At 40.6% G+C, this 15,294-nt stretch overlaps 1 protein-coding gene across 7 annotated transcripts in view; it reads right to left on the bottom strand.

The window, feature by feature from the left end:
* The window catches only part of tln2b (talin 2b), a 122,637-nt gene that overhangs the window by 33,135 nt on the left and 74,208 nt on the right, over nucleotides 1-15,294 (bottom strand). For 6 of the 7 annotated variants that reach the window (XR_015086415.1, XM_086027622.1, XM_086027618.1 and 3 more), the window contains 16 exons: nucleotides 14,327-14,428; nucleotides 14,155-14,231; nucleotides 11,391-11,574; nucleotides 10,384-10,497; nucleotides 9,857-9,965; nucleotides 8,637-8,845; nucleotides 7,638-7,736; nucleotides 7,088-7,255; nucleotides 6,239-6,533; nucleotides 4,839-5,005; nucleotides 4,088-4,216; nucleotides 3,180-3,293; nucleotides 1,237-1,350; nucleotides 1,010-1,144; nucleotides 675-803; nucleotides 454-556 (listed from right to left, as the gene is read on the bottom strand). Coding sequence is in view for 6 of the 7 variants with exons in the window: in XM_086027622.1 (XP_085883748.1) it covers nucleotides 454-556; nucleotides 675-803; nucleotides 1,010-1,144; nucleotides 1,237-1,350; nucleotides 3,180-3,293; nucleotides 4,088-4,216; nucleotides 4,839-5,005; nucleotides 6,239-6,533; nucleotides 7,088-7,255; nucleotides 7,638-7,736; nucleotides 8,637-8,845; nucleotides 9,857-9,965; nucleotides 10,384-10,497; nucleotides 11,391-11,574; nucleotides 14,155-14,231; nucleotides 14,327-14,428 (2,248 nt within the window). In the remaining variant the exon portion in view is untranslated. Of the gene's footprint in view, nucleotides 1-453; nucleotides 557-674; nucleotides 804-1,009; nucleotides 1,145-1,236; nucleotides 1,351-3,179; nucleotides 3,294-4,087; nucleotides 4,217-4,838; nucleotides 5,006-6,238; nucleotides 6,534-7,087; nucleotides 7,256-7,637; nucleotides 7,737-8,636; nucleotides 8,846-9,856; nucleotides 9,966-10,383; nucleotides 10,498-11,390; nucleotides 11,575-14,154; nucleotides 14,232-14,326; nucleotides 14,544-15,294 lie in introns of those variants that run through there. The other variant, XM_086027623.1, reaches the window with a different exon arrangement.

Genomic DNA, 15,294 nt, shown 5'->3' on the forward strand with positions numbered 1-15,294 from the left:
ATAAATCGGGTATTTTTATCAACATGGCCTCACATGGGAGATGCTCTTAATGTATTATACATACTAAAAGAATAGCAGAAAATTGCACCAAATTGCTTTAACCAGCCAAGAGGAGCCATTTGCTGATTGAATGTTAAATCTAGTGAAAATAAGATTAATGAGTAGCCAGCAGCACCCTGGGCCACAGCATGATGAGCTGCCTGTGAGCAATCATAGTTATAGGAAAGACATTCTCTAAGACCTCATGCCTCCTCTGAGATCCCCATTGGGCCTGAAAAAGGGCAAAGGAGTCTTCAAAAAAGAAAAGTAGTATTTTCCTCTCTTCTTGGCACAGTTTAAAGAATAATAGAGAAGTCAGGAACTGTTAAACTGATTATGTCCAACCAAGCCTTGACAGAGCATTTAGACAGAGTGAATTTGTTAACTGAAACTGCTTGAAAACACCTCTCTGACCTGTATAATGTTCATTGCCTTGAGCAGCACAAGTCAGCAGTTGGGCCATGGAAGAGCCCACAGCCTTCGATGTGCTTCCCAAATCCTGAGCACACTTCTCCAACTGTGTGAACAGCAGGGCGCACAAAAATCAATTCAATTAAACTGGAATGACCCCACTGTGTTGTTTCAAAACTTTACATCTTTACAATACGACTTCAGTGGGCAGATGATGGGCTCACCGATTCCCCAGGGAGTGGTTTGAGTTGACTGTCAATAACGGACATCTTGGCATCCTGCAGCTCACATTTCAGCGTCTGAACTGTTTTCAGGGCTGAGTCGATCTCCAGTGGACCACACGCTTCATGGGCCTTTAAACAATGCATAGATGTAGCCGTTAGTTGCATGCTGCCCAACCAGACAGGATGCCATCATGCAGGAAAATATTGAGCCTATTAGCTCTGGATGAGGTCAGGAGACTGAGCGCATTTAAGTGGTGCCTGAGAACAATACGCCAATATAATGCTTGCATTACCGTAGTTAGATGACTTTTTAAACAAATGTCAGGGATAGATACCTTCTGGGTGGCTGTCCTGAGCTCTGCCAAGCAGGTTGCCAGGTTCTTGGCACACTGACCCAGTTGCATAGCCGCAGCTTGGTCAGCCACTGTCGGAACGGCTGACTTCACAGACACCACCATTTTGCTTCCAGGCTGAAGGAGAGCAAAACATCAATGTCACATCATCACCGCAAGCTGAAGAGTGATTTTTCCACGCTGTTACTGTACAAAGAAGAAAGTCAGACCTGTATGAAACTCTGGCTGGCCATGATGAGGGTAAGCTGGGCCCCAAGCTCTTCAGGTTGGGCTTGGCTGCTCCTCATGCCTTGCACCAACTGAGGAATGCTATCGGCTACTGCCTAAATGTGCACAAGGTACATGGTTGTTAACTACAGCAGTGGTTCTCAAACTTTTATTTACACTAAGCACCACAAAAGAGACATAATTAGCTCTTCACGCATCAATATAATAACCAACATTGAAATACAGAAGCAGGCTTAAATATTTGTCAAAAAGGCAGTATTCCTAAAGCTGTAATAGTACAAAGAAAAAGATTACATTTTCTAACAAGAAAGTCCACATTTCACGAGACAAATGTCAAATTACACAAAGAATATTACGTGACAAAAACAAATATATAGCGAAGTTGTGATATTATGGGAAAAATAACACCCAAAGGTTTACAGGAATTAAGTCAAAATATTATGAGAAAAAGATAACATACTATCCAAAATTAAATGGAAGTCAACCCCAAAAATGTCTTTACAATAAGATGTTGTTTGCCCCCCCCCACTAGTAAACACGGAATTTTGCTTAATATTGCTTTTGTGGGACATGAATTAAGTAGCAAAATCTACCCGTTTTTATCCATCTCAGGGGGCGGCCATTTTGCCACTTGCTGTCAATTGAAAATGACATTACAGTTACTCAGGGCTCGGGTAACGACCAATCAGGGGTCAGGATCAGAAAACAGGTGAGCTGTGATTGGTCATTCGCTGAGCCCTGAACAACTGTGATGTCATATTCAGTTGGTAGAAAATGACAAAATGTCCGCCCCTGAGATGGCTAAAAACAAGTAGATTTTGCTGCTTAGCTAATTTTCCACAAATGTTATTGTAACCCACTTGTTTTATTACTGTATAGCCTGCAGTAGCAGTTTCTGTCCAGCAGAGAGCAGAAGTAAGTAATGTCTTCTCAGTCAGAGAGTAAGAGAGAGGAAGTGATGCAGCGATCGTAAGTCAGTACGCAATCGAGACTTACGGAGTGAAGAGCGGCTTGATGCGAGAAGAGTAAAACAACTCGTGAAAGCAACGGAAAAAAAATTTCCAGCAAGTTTTAATACGAGATTCACCCAAACCTGTTTACCAGGAGTTCTGCAGACGACCATAGAATTGCATTCTCTGGTGAGTTCATTATTTGACGCTAATGATGCTAAGCAAGCTATGAGTTGTAGAAGCCATTTTGTCAATGTCGTGGTAATTGACCTTGAATTTGCTGTATGCATTGAAAGATGGTGAATTCACAATGAGACATTCATTAAAAAAAAAAGAAATCAATTGGAGAATAGAGAATAATAATTTACCCTGCTTATGCAGGTTTTTTTTCTTCTTTGGTATACCTAACGATTTATGAAAGAAACTGAATCCATTTGATGGACAACTATTTGTCATTGGATGTGTGATTACGGAAAGTGGACCTACCACAGACCTACAGAAAGTGGACCTACTACACACCTAAGTTGGAGTAACAGTGGAACATCTCACCAGCCTTGAGGACATCGATTGTTCGAATCTTCTCATCAAACAGATAAGATGTTGAAATATCACTTGCTCCATAAAAAGACAACTACCCGGATAGATGAACAATATTTAGTTTGTTATTTTCTCAGAGCTCTGAATTTATGTTTGTTTTCAACCAGAGGTTGAAAAAAAAAAAAAAACGACACTGATGGAAGTGAAAGGTGATTGAACATAATTGTTGTATTGAAAAAATGTCAGCAGTTTATTATTTCAATTGAACAAGTGTTCATTCTATATATATCCTTCTAGAAAAAAAGTTCCTAGAAAAGCACCTGTGCATTTACCACTATAACGTGTGCTATATAAGTTACATTTTATTATTATTTATTTAATGATTTTTATTAAGTGATATTGTAACAGAGCAAAAAAACAAAGTGTGATAATCATACCTTGCAGCTGTGTACAAGCTGTTGGTGTGAGACAGTATTTTTGTTGGAAGCAGCAGCATTTTGCGCAGCTGCAATTGTTTGAGTAGCAGCAGCGGCCGCCTGCTTAGCAGCTATCTGCACAAGTGACACAAAGATTACTTGGGTTAATTGAAAATGAATGTTAACAGAAAAAGTGCCCTGTAAAGGGTTTCGCTCCTTGCTGTCATGTAAGCCGTTATATCGAACTAAGCAACGTATTCTCACAAGAATTTTATCCGGAAATCTCCCTGACATGACAGAGATCCATTTTCTACAAATACTAGTGGTTAGATTTTCATCTGAAATCTTACTGAATACTCATGAGAACAGGCTCAAATAAGAAAAAACACCAAATGGAACTGCAATGTGTGTGCGCTGTCAAGCGTTTTTTCACAAGATAATGAGCACTGCTTTTATGCTGCAGTTTCCCTGTCCTTTAGACTAAATATACTATATATACTTCTTAGCTCACATTAATTAGTTGTCACTAGCTTTGAGGGGATGACAAGAGTATGGCATTCCACAATGAGGTGATTTGGAGGCGAGCGGGCTTATTTTATCCACGGTATGACATTTACGTGCACACAGACACATTAAATATATGTATGGCATTTTCTTTGTGTCTGACACACAAAATGACCATTAGCACTATTACTGTGATGTACAATGTCTGATAGCTGGAGCAGAGTGGTTTCACTCATTAAGGGTAATCTGATGACTAAACACAGGTCTTCACAACCATAAAATATAATCTTGGCTGTAAATATGATGTTGACGTGTTTGAGCTTGCGTCTTTTTCAGCCTCGTATGTTTGTATTGCAGGGACGGAGCATGTAGTAAGGAGGACAGGCAAACAAGAAGATGCAAACATGCTGCCACGTTTGACTCACCTCCAGCCTGCTGACTAGCTTTTTCTTTATTGCATTTTGAGCGGCGGCATTAGTGGCGACACGCAAACCCTCAGCTGCCTCTCTGAGCCTCTGCTGCTGGTCTTCATTCTCCGGGTAAGCAGCCGCCCCCTGAGGGTGCATACACACACACATCTAAAATTAAAGCTTTGGCTAACTATATGACAGCTTGAACCAGATCTTGTCAATCAAAGTGAACATAGTTATCACAGTGTCACAATAGATGCTACTGTATTAGGTTGCTTTCTCATGACGGCCATTGCCAGATTGATGATAACAGCAGGGATGTGGCAATTATTGTACTGATTAAAAATGACCCTTATGCGGCATTTCACCTGCCGGGGTGTTTCACTCTGATAATATCCTGCTTAACAAGGCCGGGAGTTTATTAAGAGCCATGGATTCTGCACCCTTTTAAATGGAATGTGAAAATATGATGGCAGGCAGTGTGTGTGCAGCTATGCCAAAAATTTGCAGTAAATTCATGAAAGCAATAGAGCCACTTGATTTAGCTCATATTTTAACACCGCATTCAATATGGCATTACAGGCCATGTCATCATTAGAACGACAGAAGAAAAATAAAAGGGTATTGTTTTTCAATAGATTAAGATGATAATGGGAGCTGTGCTTTAATTAGGGAGCCATTTTGCAATGAAATGAGAAAACTGCAAATGTGATGAAAATCCAATTATCAATCAATAAATTTGCAAGAAAAACAAAAACATTTGTACCTTAGCCGCCTCCACCATTCTAGCCGTGGCATCGGCCAGGAGTTTAGCTGCGGCTAATAGCTTCTTGGAGTTGTCAACATCCACTTCTGCCTCTGCATCGGATCGCATGGCATTGACCAAGTCAGAGGTGGCTTGCGCTAGAACCCGGGCCTGACGCACCATCTCACCTATTAAGACAAGCAAGGAAAAAGTTGCATTTGTGCCAATTCATTGTAGGATTGAGTCTAAGTGAATCAAAATACAATCAATATTAATTTGTCTTACCATGACATTTTGGGCAATTTTCTTAGTTGGATACATTTGAGAAAGGTCTTTTTCTGTTCCAGCAAGATTGTGCCTCACAGTACAAAGCAAGGACTGTAAATGCATGCCTGAATAACTTTGTGTAGAAGACCCCTGACCTCACGCTGACAGCCCTCTCGCTCGACATCAGTGACCTCTGACTTCACAATTGTTTTCCCGTATGTTTTACTTTGCATATACCGGTAGATATCACTTTCACACTAATGGATACAAATCTAATATAACATCAGCCTCTTAAAATAATGGCCTAAGTCATATTTTGCCAAAATGTATTTTTTTGCCTTAAACATCTCCTCAGGATGCTGGCCTCCCACCTCTGATAAAACCGGCTGCATCCTTAGTTAAACAGATCATTCAATTCTACGCCTGGAATGAAATTATTAATACATATAAGATAATCAGAATGTGGTTGTTTTTCATGTTTTCTGAAAAAAATGAAAAAATGACTTGTGCCATTATTTTAAGAGGGTGACGATAAGATAACTACATCATACACCTCTGAGTATGATGCCGTGTTGTTTTACAGCACTGACAACCACAACAATAACAGGTTTATTGCACTCCAGTACATGTAAATGAATACCTCTATTTGACAATGAGTGCACAGCTCTATGTTGATCTCATTAAACTGCACGTGAAACTAAATGTTGTGGCCAGAGAGTGTATGCAGCATCTCCCCACACATGTGCTATAAAAAGCTATGTTTCCCGAACACCCCCTTCTAGTCGGAAATCACTCACCCCACTCCTTCCAGAGACTAGACGCTGAGATGTTTTACAGCCTACATGTACAGCCTTGGGGAATATAGATTGCTTGCTGGGTATAAATCACTGTTGATTTGTTGCTGACAAGGTATATTTGTAAAAAAAAAAAAAAAAAAAGCTTTGTTCTTGAAGGTTAAAAGCCTGCTCTTATTCAGAGCACGGTTGTTTTTTTAAACAAAACGTTTGGTATTGAACCCCAGGAAATTGGTGGCTTGGAAATGATTATTTTTATGTGTTGAATCTACAACACCGATGTTATGGTTTTGCCTCAATCCTAATTCATACAAATTCCTCCTCCAGCATCCCACTGCAGCCTCACTTCTGGATACTCACCGGCATCACCCATCGAAGTAAAAATATTTTCGGTGACATTCATGATGGTGTCAGTGGCCTGGTCGTAGCGTCCGATGGGCTCGCCGCAGCTGGCGTAGTGGCGGACGTGCTGCAGAAGGTCGCTGAGGGCCTGGCTTACCACGCCGGCCGCTGCGCCGACCTGCTTCAGCAGCTCGCCATTGTCGCTGGCTGAGCGGCAAGCTTTGACGCACGTCTCCACAGAGCGGTCCACCAGTTTCCCAGCTTCCACAAGCTGCTCCTGACACACGGGGGAGCTGATGGTTGGACTCACCACCTGCAACAGAAGAAGAATCTGAATAATCTGATAATGCAGGGCAAATTTGACAAACTACAATAATATATATATATATTTTTTTTTAATCGGGAATCACAAATTAATACCATGATAGTTATAGTTTTTCTTTTATGTGTTTAATAGCAGAGCTTTGTTAGATAGCAGACCTACAAAAAATAAATAAAAAACCCACTAGAGGGGATGCACATGTGCCAAGGGGAACCCATTAAAAATACTTCTCATCCAGTATTTTAAGATTTTCATATCTTCATTTCAAAGAATATAATGATGACAACACAATTTGAAATGATGACTGGTGGAAAGATGATGATGACGATGACCTTAGGTCTGATCCAAAATAGGACTGTTTGCCCTTGGTGGAGTTCTGTGCATAAAGCCATTCTATCATGTATAAGCGTTTGTCAACACATGTACTATTCACAAGGTTTTGAATTTAAAAGGATTATGAGAATGCATGCTTGCTCACTACAATTCGTACAGAGGATGTCCTCTACCTACTTGGCTGTGCAGCCCAACAACTTTCACATCATTACCTTGGTGCAGGCTACCAGCTGTGAGGTGGACAGGGCACACTGAGTGGCGGCCGCAATCACGCGGTTCTGCAATATGGTGTCCTCGGCCACCTGGGCCACATTCTTGGCCTTCAGAACCAACATCGCAGCTGCATTGGCCACTGCCTTGGCCAAGTTCATCAGGGTGTCCTGAAATACAAGAACCAATGTCCTTAGATGAGAGCACAGTGTTGAAAAACAGTTTCAGGGCACTACTAGATCATATCTATCTTACTTAAGATGACATACAAATAACACATTGTACTGATGTACAAAAGAAAGCAAATAATCCAACAATTCACATCTGGTTCTATGTTATGGTCAATGCAAACGAATGGAAACCAGTAGTCAATAATATTGTGTTGAAATGTCTGGGTTATGGCTGAAAACTCTCCATGACACAAAACTACATGAAGTAATAGTCTAAGAATAAAACAAGTGAAAATTACATAAACATGCATTGACATATTCAGATGACGTCTTCTTGTTTGGCCAGCATTGTCATAGGAACAAGGAGTGGGTGGGGTCCAACCTGGAACTTCTCATCAGTCTCGCCCTCCCCCATGTGACGGAGCAGGTCCCCGCTGGCTTGTCCGATACTTCCTGCTGCAGTCAGCACAGTCTGCCTGGACTGTAGAGAGATGACATCATCACATTCAGTACGCTAACTTGGCCTACTCACACTAATGCTTCCAGGAGGGATCTAGCACAATTTTCAGGTTTAAAATCGCCAAGTCGATTTCAGAAGAAAGTCCCATTAAAGTGAAAATAAATATGCCTTGCAAATTTGACAAATCAAAGACAAGAAAAAACAAGGCTTTAAAATCATGAAAAGCTGATGTCTGTGGTTGTCCACAGTCTGGCTGTCATGTCTTACTTTTTAATGCAGCACCCCAAAAAGTAAGCAAAACTGAAATGGTGAAAAACAGTTTACCGCTGCAGCACTACAATTGAGTCTTAAAGATGAAGTCAACCCAAATAATTGTTTATTTCAAGAATATGTTCTATGCAGGCCCACTAATTGAAACAAGGCATTCCGATAAATATTACGTTTGTAGAATAAGAGTTAATCCCCCCGTTTTAGCCATCTCGCTTCTTTCGACTGAAAATGACATCACATCTGCTCAGGCTCAGGTAACGACCAATCACGGCTCAGTTTTAGAAAACAGGCGAGCTGTAATTGGTCGTTCCCGGAGCCCTGTGTAGTTGTGATGTAATTTTCAGTCGAAAGAAATGACAAAATGGCCGCCCCCAGAGATGGCTAAAAAGGGTTGGATTTTGCTGCTTAACTCATATTCCGCAAACGCGATATTGATCAGAATGCCGTGTTTCAACTAGTGGGCCTGCTGGGAAAATATATTGTTGTAAAAAATATGTTTCCTGTGATTTCCTCTTTAAGACATTTTCAGCAACTACCTTCACACCTGTATTAGAAACTAATCCCTGCATTTACTTAACAGGGTCGTTTAAGAAAATGTAAAGTGAAAATGTTGTTTGTCCAAGTCACTATAATAATGAATAGGTGGCTCACCTCAGCGGCCGCAGGCTCAACAGCTCTGAGCAGATCCGACACCGCTCCTGCCAGCATCCTGGCAGCACCCATGAGCTTGTGTCCACTGCCCATCTCATCGTCCATTAAGGCGGCAAGCAGCTTGACGCCCTTGGACATTTCAGTCAAGTTGGAGGAAATAGTCGTGATGGCGCAACCAACTGCTGTGTAGTCGGTTTCCATGGGCTCACCTGTGGAAAGAAGTGCACCACCACTGTGGTTCAATGTCAAACTAGTACATTGTGCTGAGCATGTCATATGAGGTACCATCGTGACACTTCTTAGAGCTACAATTGGAGCAGTAAGTGATGTTTCTATTGAGATAAGTAAATTGAGGGAGACGATGCCTGCGAAGGAGCAAATCTTCGATTTGGATAGTGGAGAAAATGTCACCAAACAGATGGCGAGGTGAGATTATAATCCAGAAAAAGGCTGGCAGGAATTTGACTGGAATGGTGCCAAGCATCATGAGGAGCAATGACATGCACTGCCTGATCTTTAGAGCAAAACAATTCACTGTATCCATAAAGAGAAATTGGAAATGCTTCCTTGTTAGAGGAAACTTCGGGCCCATCGTCATGAAAGGTTCAAGGGAATTTTGCTTTTATCTTTTATTATTTTTTTTCTGATTAGTCGTTTTTTTTTTTCTTTGACATTTTAAAAATACTCAATTAAATGCTCTTTGGCCAAGTAATCTTGATTTCCCCCCCCCTTTCTTTTTATTTGGCTCTATAAAAAAAACAAAACTAAAACAACAACAAATCTATTTTTCTAACACAAATACGAATGACTGATTGTACAGTTCGAGGAGGCCGGCTTACATCTTTCAAAATCATTTACCCAAACCTAACAAACAACTTGATGACTCATGGATAGCTCTCTTTCAAAATCCACATCTTCCGGCACAATGTATTTTAAGATCAGATACAGCTGCAAATATGACAGTAATGATTAACATACGGATTCACATCAGGACCAATTAGTGGGCAAGAACAATTGACATGTATCCACTGGGCCATGTCAGTTATTTATTCTGCAGTATAATCTGTTTGTTTCACAATCTTGTGCAATTTATAAAAACAAGATGACTACAACAAGGATCAAACACTGTATGAGTAAGAACACAATATTTCTTCATGAGGTGACATTTGTGCACATGGATACCTCATTCGGACGTTTTCTATATTCTTCTGGACTTTTACCTGCAGTGAGATTGACCACCGATGCTGTTCCAGCAGTGATGGCATCAACCTGAGAGTGGATTTCATGTTTTGATTCATCCACTTTATTCTGAACCCAAACCCTGGATGCCTTTTAGTGGAAGGAAAAGAAAGTGCGCTTTAGACACATTAGGAGACCCTGATCCCATATAAATGTTGGCTTGTTACTGAACATTTGCGGTTAGTATCAGAATGCATTGGGAGGAGAAAAAGTAGAAGAGAGTTGAGGATATGATGGGATATTGTGCAATCAGGGGCAAACCATTTTTCATAAGCAATGTAGTCAATGGACCCTTCATTACATCCAACTAGTAAAAGATCCCATAAAAAGGTGGTATCAACAATTCAGTTTTTTTTCTTTTGAATTTTTTTTTTTTTTTACAAAACTGGGCATTATTACTTTGTAAAGGCAGAATTGTTGATACAGCTCTTGTATGGATCTCATTACACTGCACAGGTGGACCTTCTTTTGTGGCCCGTGAGGATGTAAGCGTGGGGAGAGGACACACCAGGTCATGGCCAAGAGGAGGCAGATTATCAACATGTCCCAGGTCAGCCTGGGCCTGCTGCACAGCATTCATGCTGCTGTTGATTGTCCCCATCAGGGCTTGCTGGGCCAGATTCTGACAACAAAAAAAGATATGCTTTGTGGAGAAAGCTCAATGTAAGCATAGTAACATCTACACTGAACACAAACATAAATGCAAAACTTTTAGTTTTGTATCCATTTTCGTCTTCAGCCTTTTCTATGTACACAAAAGGAGGTCTGGATCTTTAAAAACATAGTAACCATGTTAAAATTGTTGCTCTGTCTCTTGATGACATATGATTGATTGCAAGGATAAGGTAAAAAGCCTTGGGGTATTATTTGATTAAACTCTTTAATTTGAGGTCCATACTGCATAAAAGATTAAACGTGTGGCCTTTTTTCATCTAAAGAACATTGATAAGATCAGACCAATACTCAGAATGGAAGATGCAGACATTTTTATTCATGCTTTTGTGACGTCTAGTCAGAGATTTGCAGCTTGTCTAAAATGTAGTAGATCAGGATTTAACTGGACATTGTGGACATTTATGTTCTCACACAGTCTCTGCACTGAGAAGGGAACAGCCAGCGAAATGCTCCAAAAGCTAAGAAACTGTTTGGGGAATGAGCTTTTCCCATTCTTGCCCCAACTCTATGGTATGCTCTCCCTCTCGACATCAGGCAAGCCTGATTAGTTGACATTTTTATAGCTAAAGACTCACCTTTTCACTGTTACATTTATCTCATAGTTGGTGCTCTGTTTTAGTGGTGTGCTGTTTTACTTGTTACACTAATTGTGTTGTTTACCGCTGTCATAAATAAGTAAAAAGACACAGTGTTTGTAGTCTTAGGACAAATACGTGGAATTGGATAATCTCTTGCGGCAGACCTGATGACACTAAGGTGCCCAGAACACTGGTTGGGAATCAAAGTGAACCTTTATATGAGGTGCTAAATGACCGTAATGGTAAATTATTATGTACTCACTAGTGGTGGCATGTGTCCTCTGTGCATCTGTCCAGTGGTGATTTGTTGCTGGGCAGAGGGCATGGTGCCTACATTGAAAGTGTCAGGGTTGCCAGCAGACCCCGAGCGAATAATACCCGGAAGGGCTACTGAGCCATGCTCTACCCGACCCACCCGGTTGAACTGTTGCTGTAAAATCGTGGACCTTGAAACACAGGAGAGATGGGATAGCGACACAAAGTGTTGAACATAAATACATACAGTGCAACATGGCTGGAGTGAATAAACATTCCGCATTGTGGTCAAAGGAGCAGTCTTTGGGCATCAAAGTCTTTGCAGCACTAAGTAATCCTCACTTATTGCCAGGTGTGAGTACCTGCGAACATATTCAATTCTGGCAACAACTGCATATACAATGAATGTAAAATCGTTGCTATGCAACTGGGACCTATTTCACAAAGCAAGTTCATCAAACTCTGAGTCCAATCCTGAAGTCTGAGTTGATCTACTCTGAGATAGCAAACTCTGAGTTCCCGGTTCCAGAACAGCTGATTTGAATCAGTTTACTCAATTTGGAGTAGCTTCACCTGGTGTTAAGCGCGTGCACCACAACTATGAAAAGACAGCATGAATGGAGCCCCGATTCGCCGAGTCACCATGGCAACAAGGAAGGGGTGTGGGAGAACATTGTTGCTTATGTCAATATATGCGGAAGTTTCAAGACCTTTGCAATCACAATAATACAACAGAGGAAAACTGCTTGCTTCTGCCTATTCATTTATTTCATTTCCGTGCAATCTTGCGGGGGAGATTTGAAATATAAAAACATTGTTAAAGCAGTTAAGACATCCGCATAATCTCATGGGGGTACACTGAAAAAAATGGTTGAATTTACTCCATTATACTTCGTCAGATGGTTGCACAAAATAAAATAATCTGGAGCCAGATACATCTGTAAGTAGCTGTATAGTCTATTTAAAAATGTATCTGGATTCAGATGATTATATTTCGTGCAACCACGTTGAAGAAATAAAATTGAGTAAATATTCAACAGAAACTTATTTCAGTGTATGTAGATGATGGACTGTCACGTGAAACGGTACCGCTCAAAAAGATAATTTTCTGGAAATTCAAAAACATCACTGCGCCATCTGACCTCCTGATATTTAATTTTCTAGTAGTAGTAGTAATGGTGCACTTTCATCCACGTATGGGATCATTATCAAAAGGACATGTCACGTTTGTGACATCTGGATCCAGACACATTTATTTAGTAGATGTATATTCTACTTAAAAAAATGTATCTTAATACATTGTTGAATTTACTCAATTTTATTTCTTTTAAATGGTTGCAAGAAATATAATCATCTGCATTAAGATACATTTTTTGTATCTTTTGGGTCCAGAACACGACGAAATAAAAGTGAGTAATTTCAACAGAAACTTTTTCTAAGTGATACTGTGACTAATGGAATTCTCATATTATGACTGTTTTTTTTAATGACAGACGGCAGAACTATGCTACGACAAAACTCGCCTGTGCGAACTGAGGGAATGAGGAAATGAAAAGGAGTATGTGGCTCTGAAAGAGGGCGGAGACAGAGAGAAACTCGAGGTTCATTGAGATAAAGGTTGAGAGAGACTGTTACTGCGGTCACTGACCGAGAGCTTAAGTTACCTCTCTCTCTGAAACCGGCTAGAGTTACCCCTCTTTCTCTGGTTTGAGTTTCCTTCCTTTTTGAAACGGAAAATTTCGAGTTTCCCACATTTCACCGTTAACAGACTCTGAGTTTTAACTAAACCTGCTTTGTGAAATGGACCACTGGTGCTAAGAGTTCACTCATGCTTACTATATGTGGTCATTGTTTAGGCAAACGCGGAATGTAATGTCATCTAACAAGCTGTCACATAATGGCGTCTTATAAGCATTCAACAAGTGAAACACGGGCTGAAAGAGCTTCTTGTAAACACTTCAGCCGTAATTAAAACAATGCTTACACTAACGGCTGTTTCCATGGCGAGTAAGCATATTCAGACAAATCATTATACCGAAAAATGAACAACGTTCTCCTCCTTGGCACTAAACATGACTGTTGTATAAATGACGTTATTATTTTGAGAGGGAAACAGCAACTTGTTTGGTATTGAGAACATCAAGTCAACTGGCCTTAACGCAGCAGGGGCACGATGCCCGATTCTACCGGAGAAACCTGTGGATTTCTGATGAATACAAATTTCCAAGTGTGTGTAAGTGTGTGTGTAGGGGTGGGTGTGCGTGTGTGTGTGAGTGTGATGGAGCGTAAAACAAGCATTGCATTAGTTTCCATCAGTCACTAGGGCACATGGGAAAACGGGGAGAAACAGCAACCAGCTGGGAAATGAAAATGACTGCATAAATCTATTTCCAAGAAGTGATGTCTTAACCTTTGTGATATCTTAACCTCCAAACGGTGAAGTTTTTCTCGTGATGAAAAATAACAGAGCAGCTTGTGCAATTACTTTGCAGGGATGTTGGGATTTTCTTCTATCGCTCTCACAGACAAATCACAGTGTCTTGAAAGTAAACCACAAATACCGCATCAATCATAAGTAAACATACAAAATACAGACAAAAGTATTGAGACACTGAACCCTTGAGTCCACCCTTACGAATAATGACTCATTTGATCAAGTTTCTTAATTTGTGGAAAATGTTTTGGAAGGCCTTACAAATGTTTTGGTTCTGTTGTTGTTGCATTTTTGACATGTAAACGACAAACATTAACGACAGAGAAATGCTTCTTACTTCTTAGGGGAAACCGATTCCTCCAACATGGTGGACTCCTCATCTCCCTCAAGGCCAAAGCGATCCTTGCTTTGCTTCTGTGAGCAGATGAGGCCACAGAAAATAATGAGGACCAAAATGTCAAGTAAAACCATGTCCTATCGATTAAAAGAGCATCATATTTTGGGCTTGCCTTTTTCAGAATGATGTCAATATATCCGGCAATGAGTTGGGATATTTGCTCTCCCTCTGTAGTCTGGACAGAGTAATAACTCTCCTGGTACTCACCAAAGTCCTTCAGGCAAAACAGAGATTCAAGGCCAAGTCAAATGGTGTTTAAATCTGAGGATTTCTATGTCTACCAAACACTGCTGGCATATTCTATATATAACGCCATCCTGGAAGCAGGCTCACAGATAAATAATGGAAACATAAAAGCCTTCCTTATTCCTGCTCTAAACCAAAGAAAAATCAAGCAGGCTTTGATGTGTGTAATATAGTGGACCCCTGCGACCGGCCCGGCCCACAAATAAAAAATCTGAATATAATTCACATGGAAATGCATTGAAATAATTGAAATAATTACACAACAATGTTGATGAACATTCAATATGCATTTTCCACAAAAAACGGGGAAAAGATGTGAAAAATAAACCGAAAACCATCCACCCCAAAAAAAAGAAGAATTGAAAAAAATCTGGAAAAATTCAAATCCGTGGCTGACAAACCGAAAGTATGCAGGGGTCCATCCACTGTATAGCTGATTAAAAACGAAAAGCACTGAATCTAAAAACTACTGCTGCTTTATAAGTCCTTAGCCAAACATAGTGTGATATGAGCAGAGGTAAGCATTTTACGAAAATTTTCCGGTCCATCAATCGGCATCCGTCTGTGTGGGTACCATTCCGCCACCTGCCTATCCGTCGTCTATTAAGGCCCTGATACACCAAAACGACGTTCACCAACAGTGACAGACGCTTACCCCCTGTGGCGTCCGGTTGGCTGTCGGCACGTCACGCTGGCAAAACGCGACGCTGACCATTAAAGTACCTTCTGCGCATGCATAAGATGTAATACTCTTCCATACCATCGGCGGCAGTGGTCATTATTTCTCATTGTTAGAAAACTCCAACTGGAAAGACGTTGGCCGGGGGCTGATTA

The sequence above is a fragment of the Filicampus tigris genome, chromosome 4, assembly GCF_054856515.1.
Source record: "Filicampus tigris isolate MCC_2025a chromosome 4, RoL_Ftig_1.0, whole genome shotgun sequence".
Taxonomy (NCBI): domain Eukaryota; kingdom Metazoa; phylum Chordata; class Actinopteri; order Syngnathiformes; family Syngnathidae; genus Filicampus; species Filicampus tigris.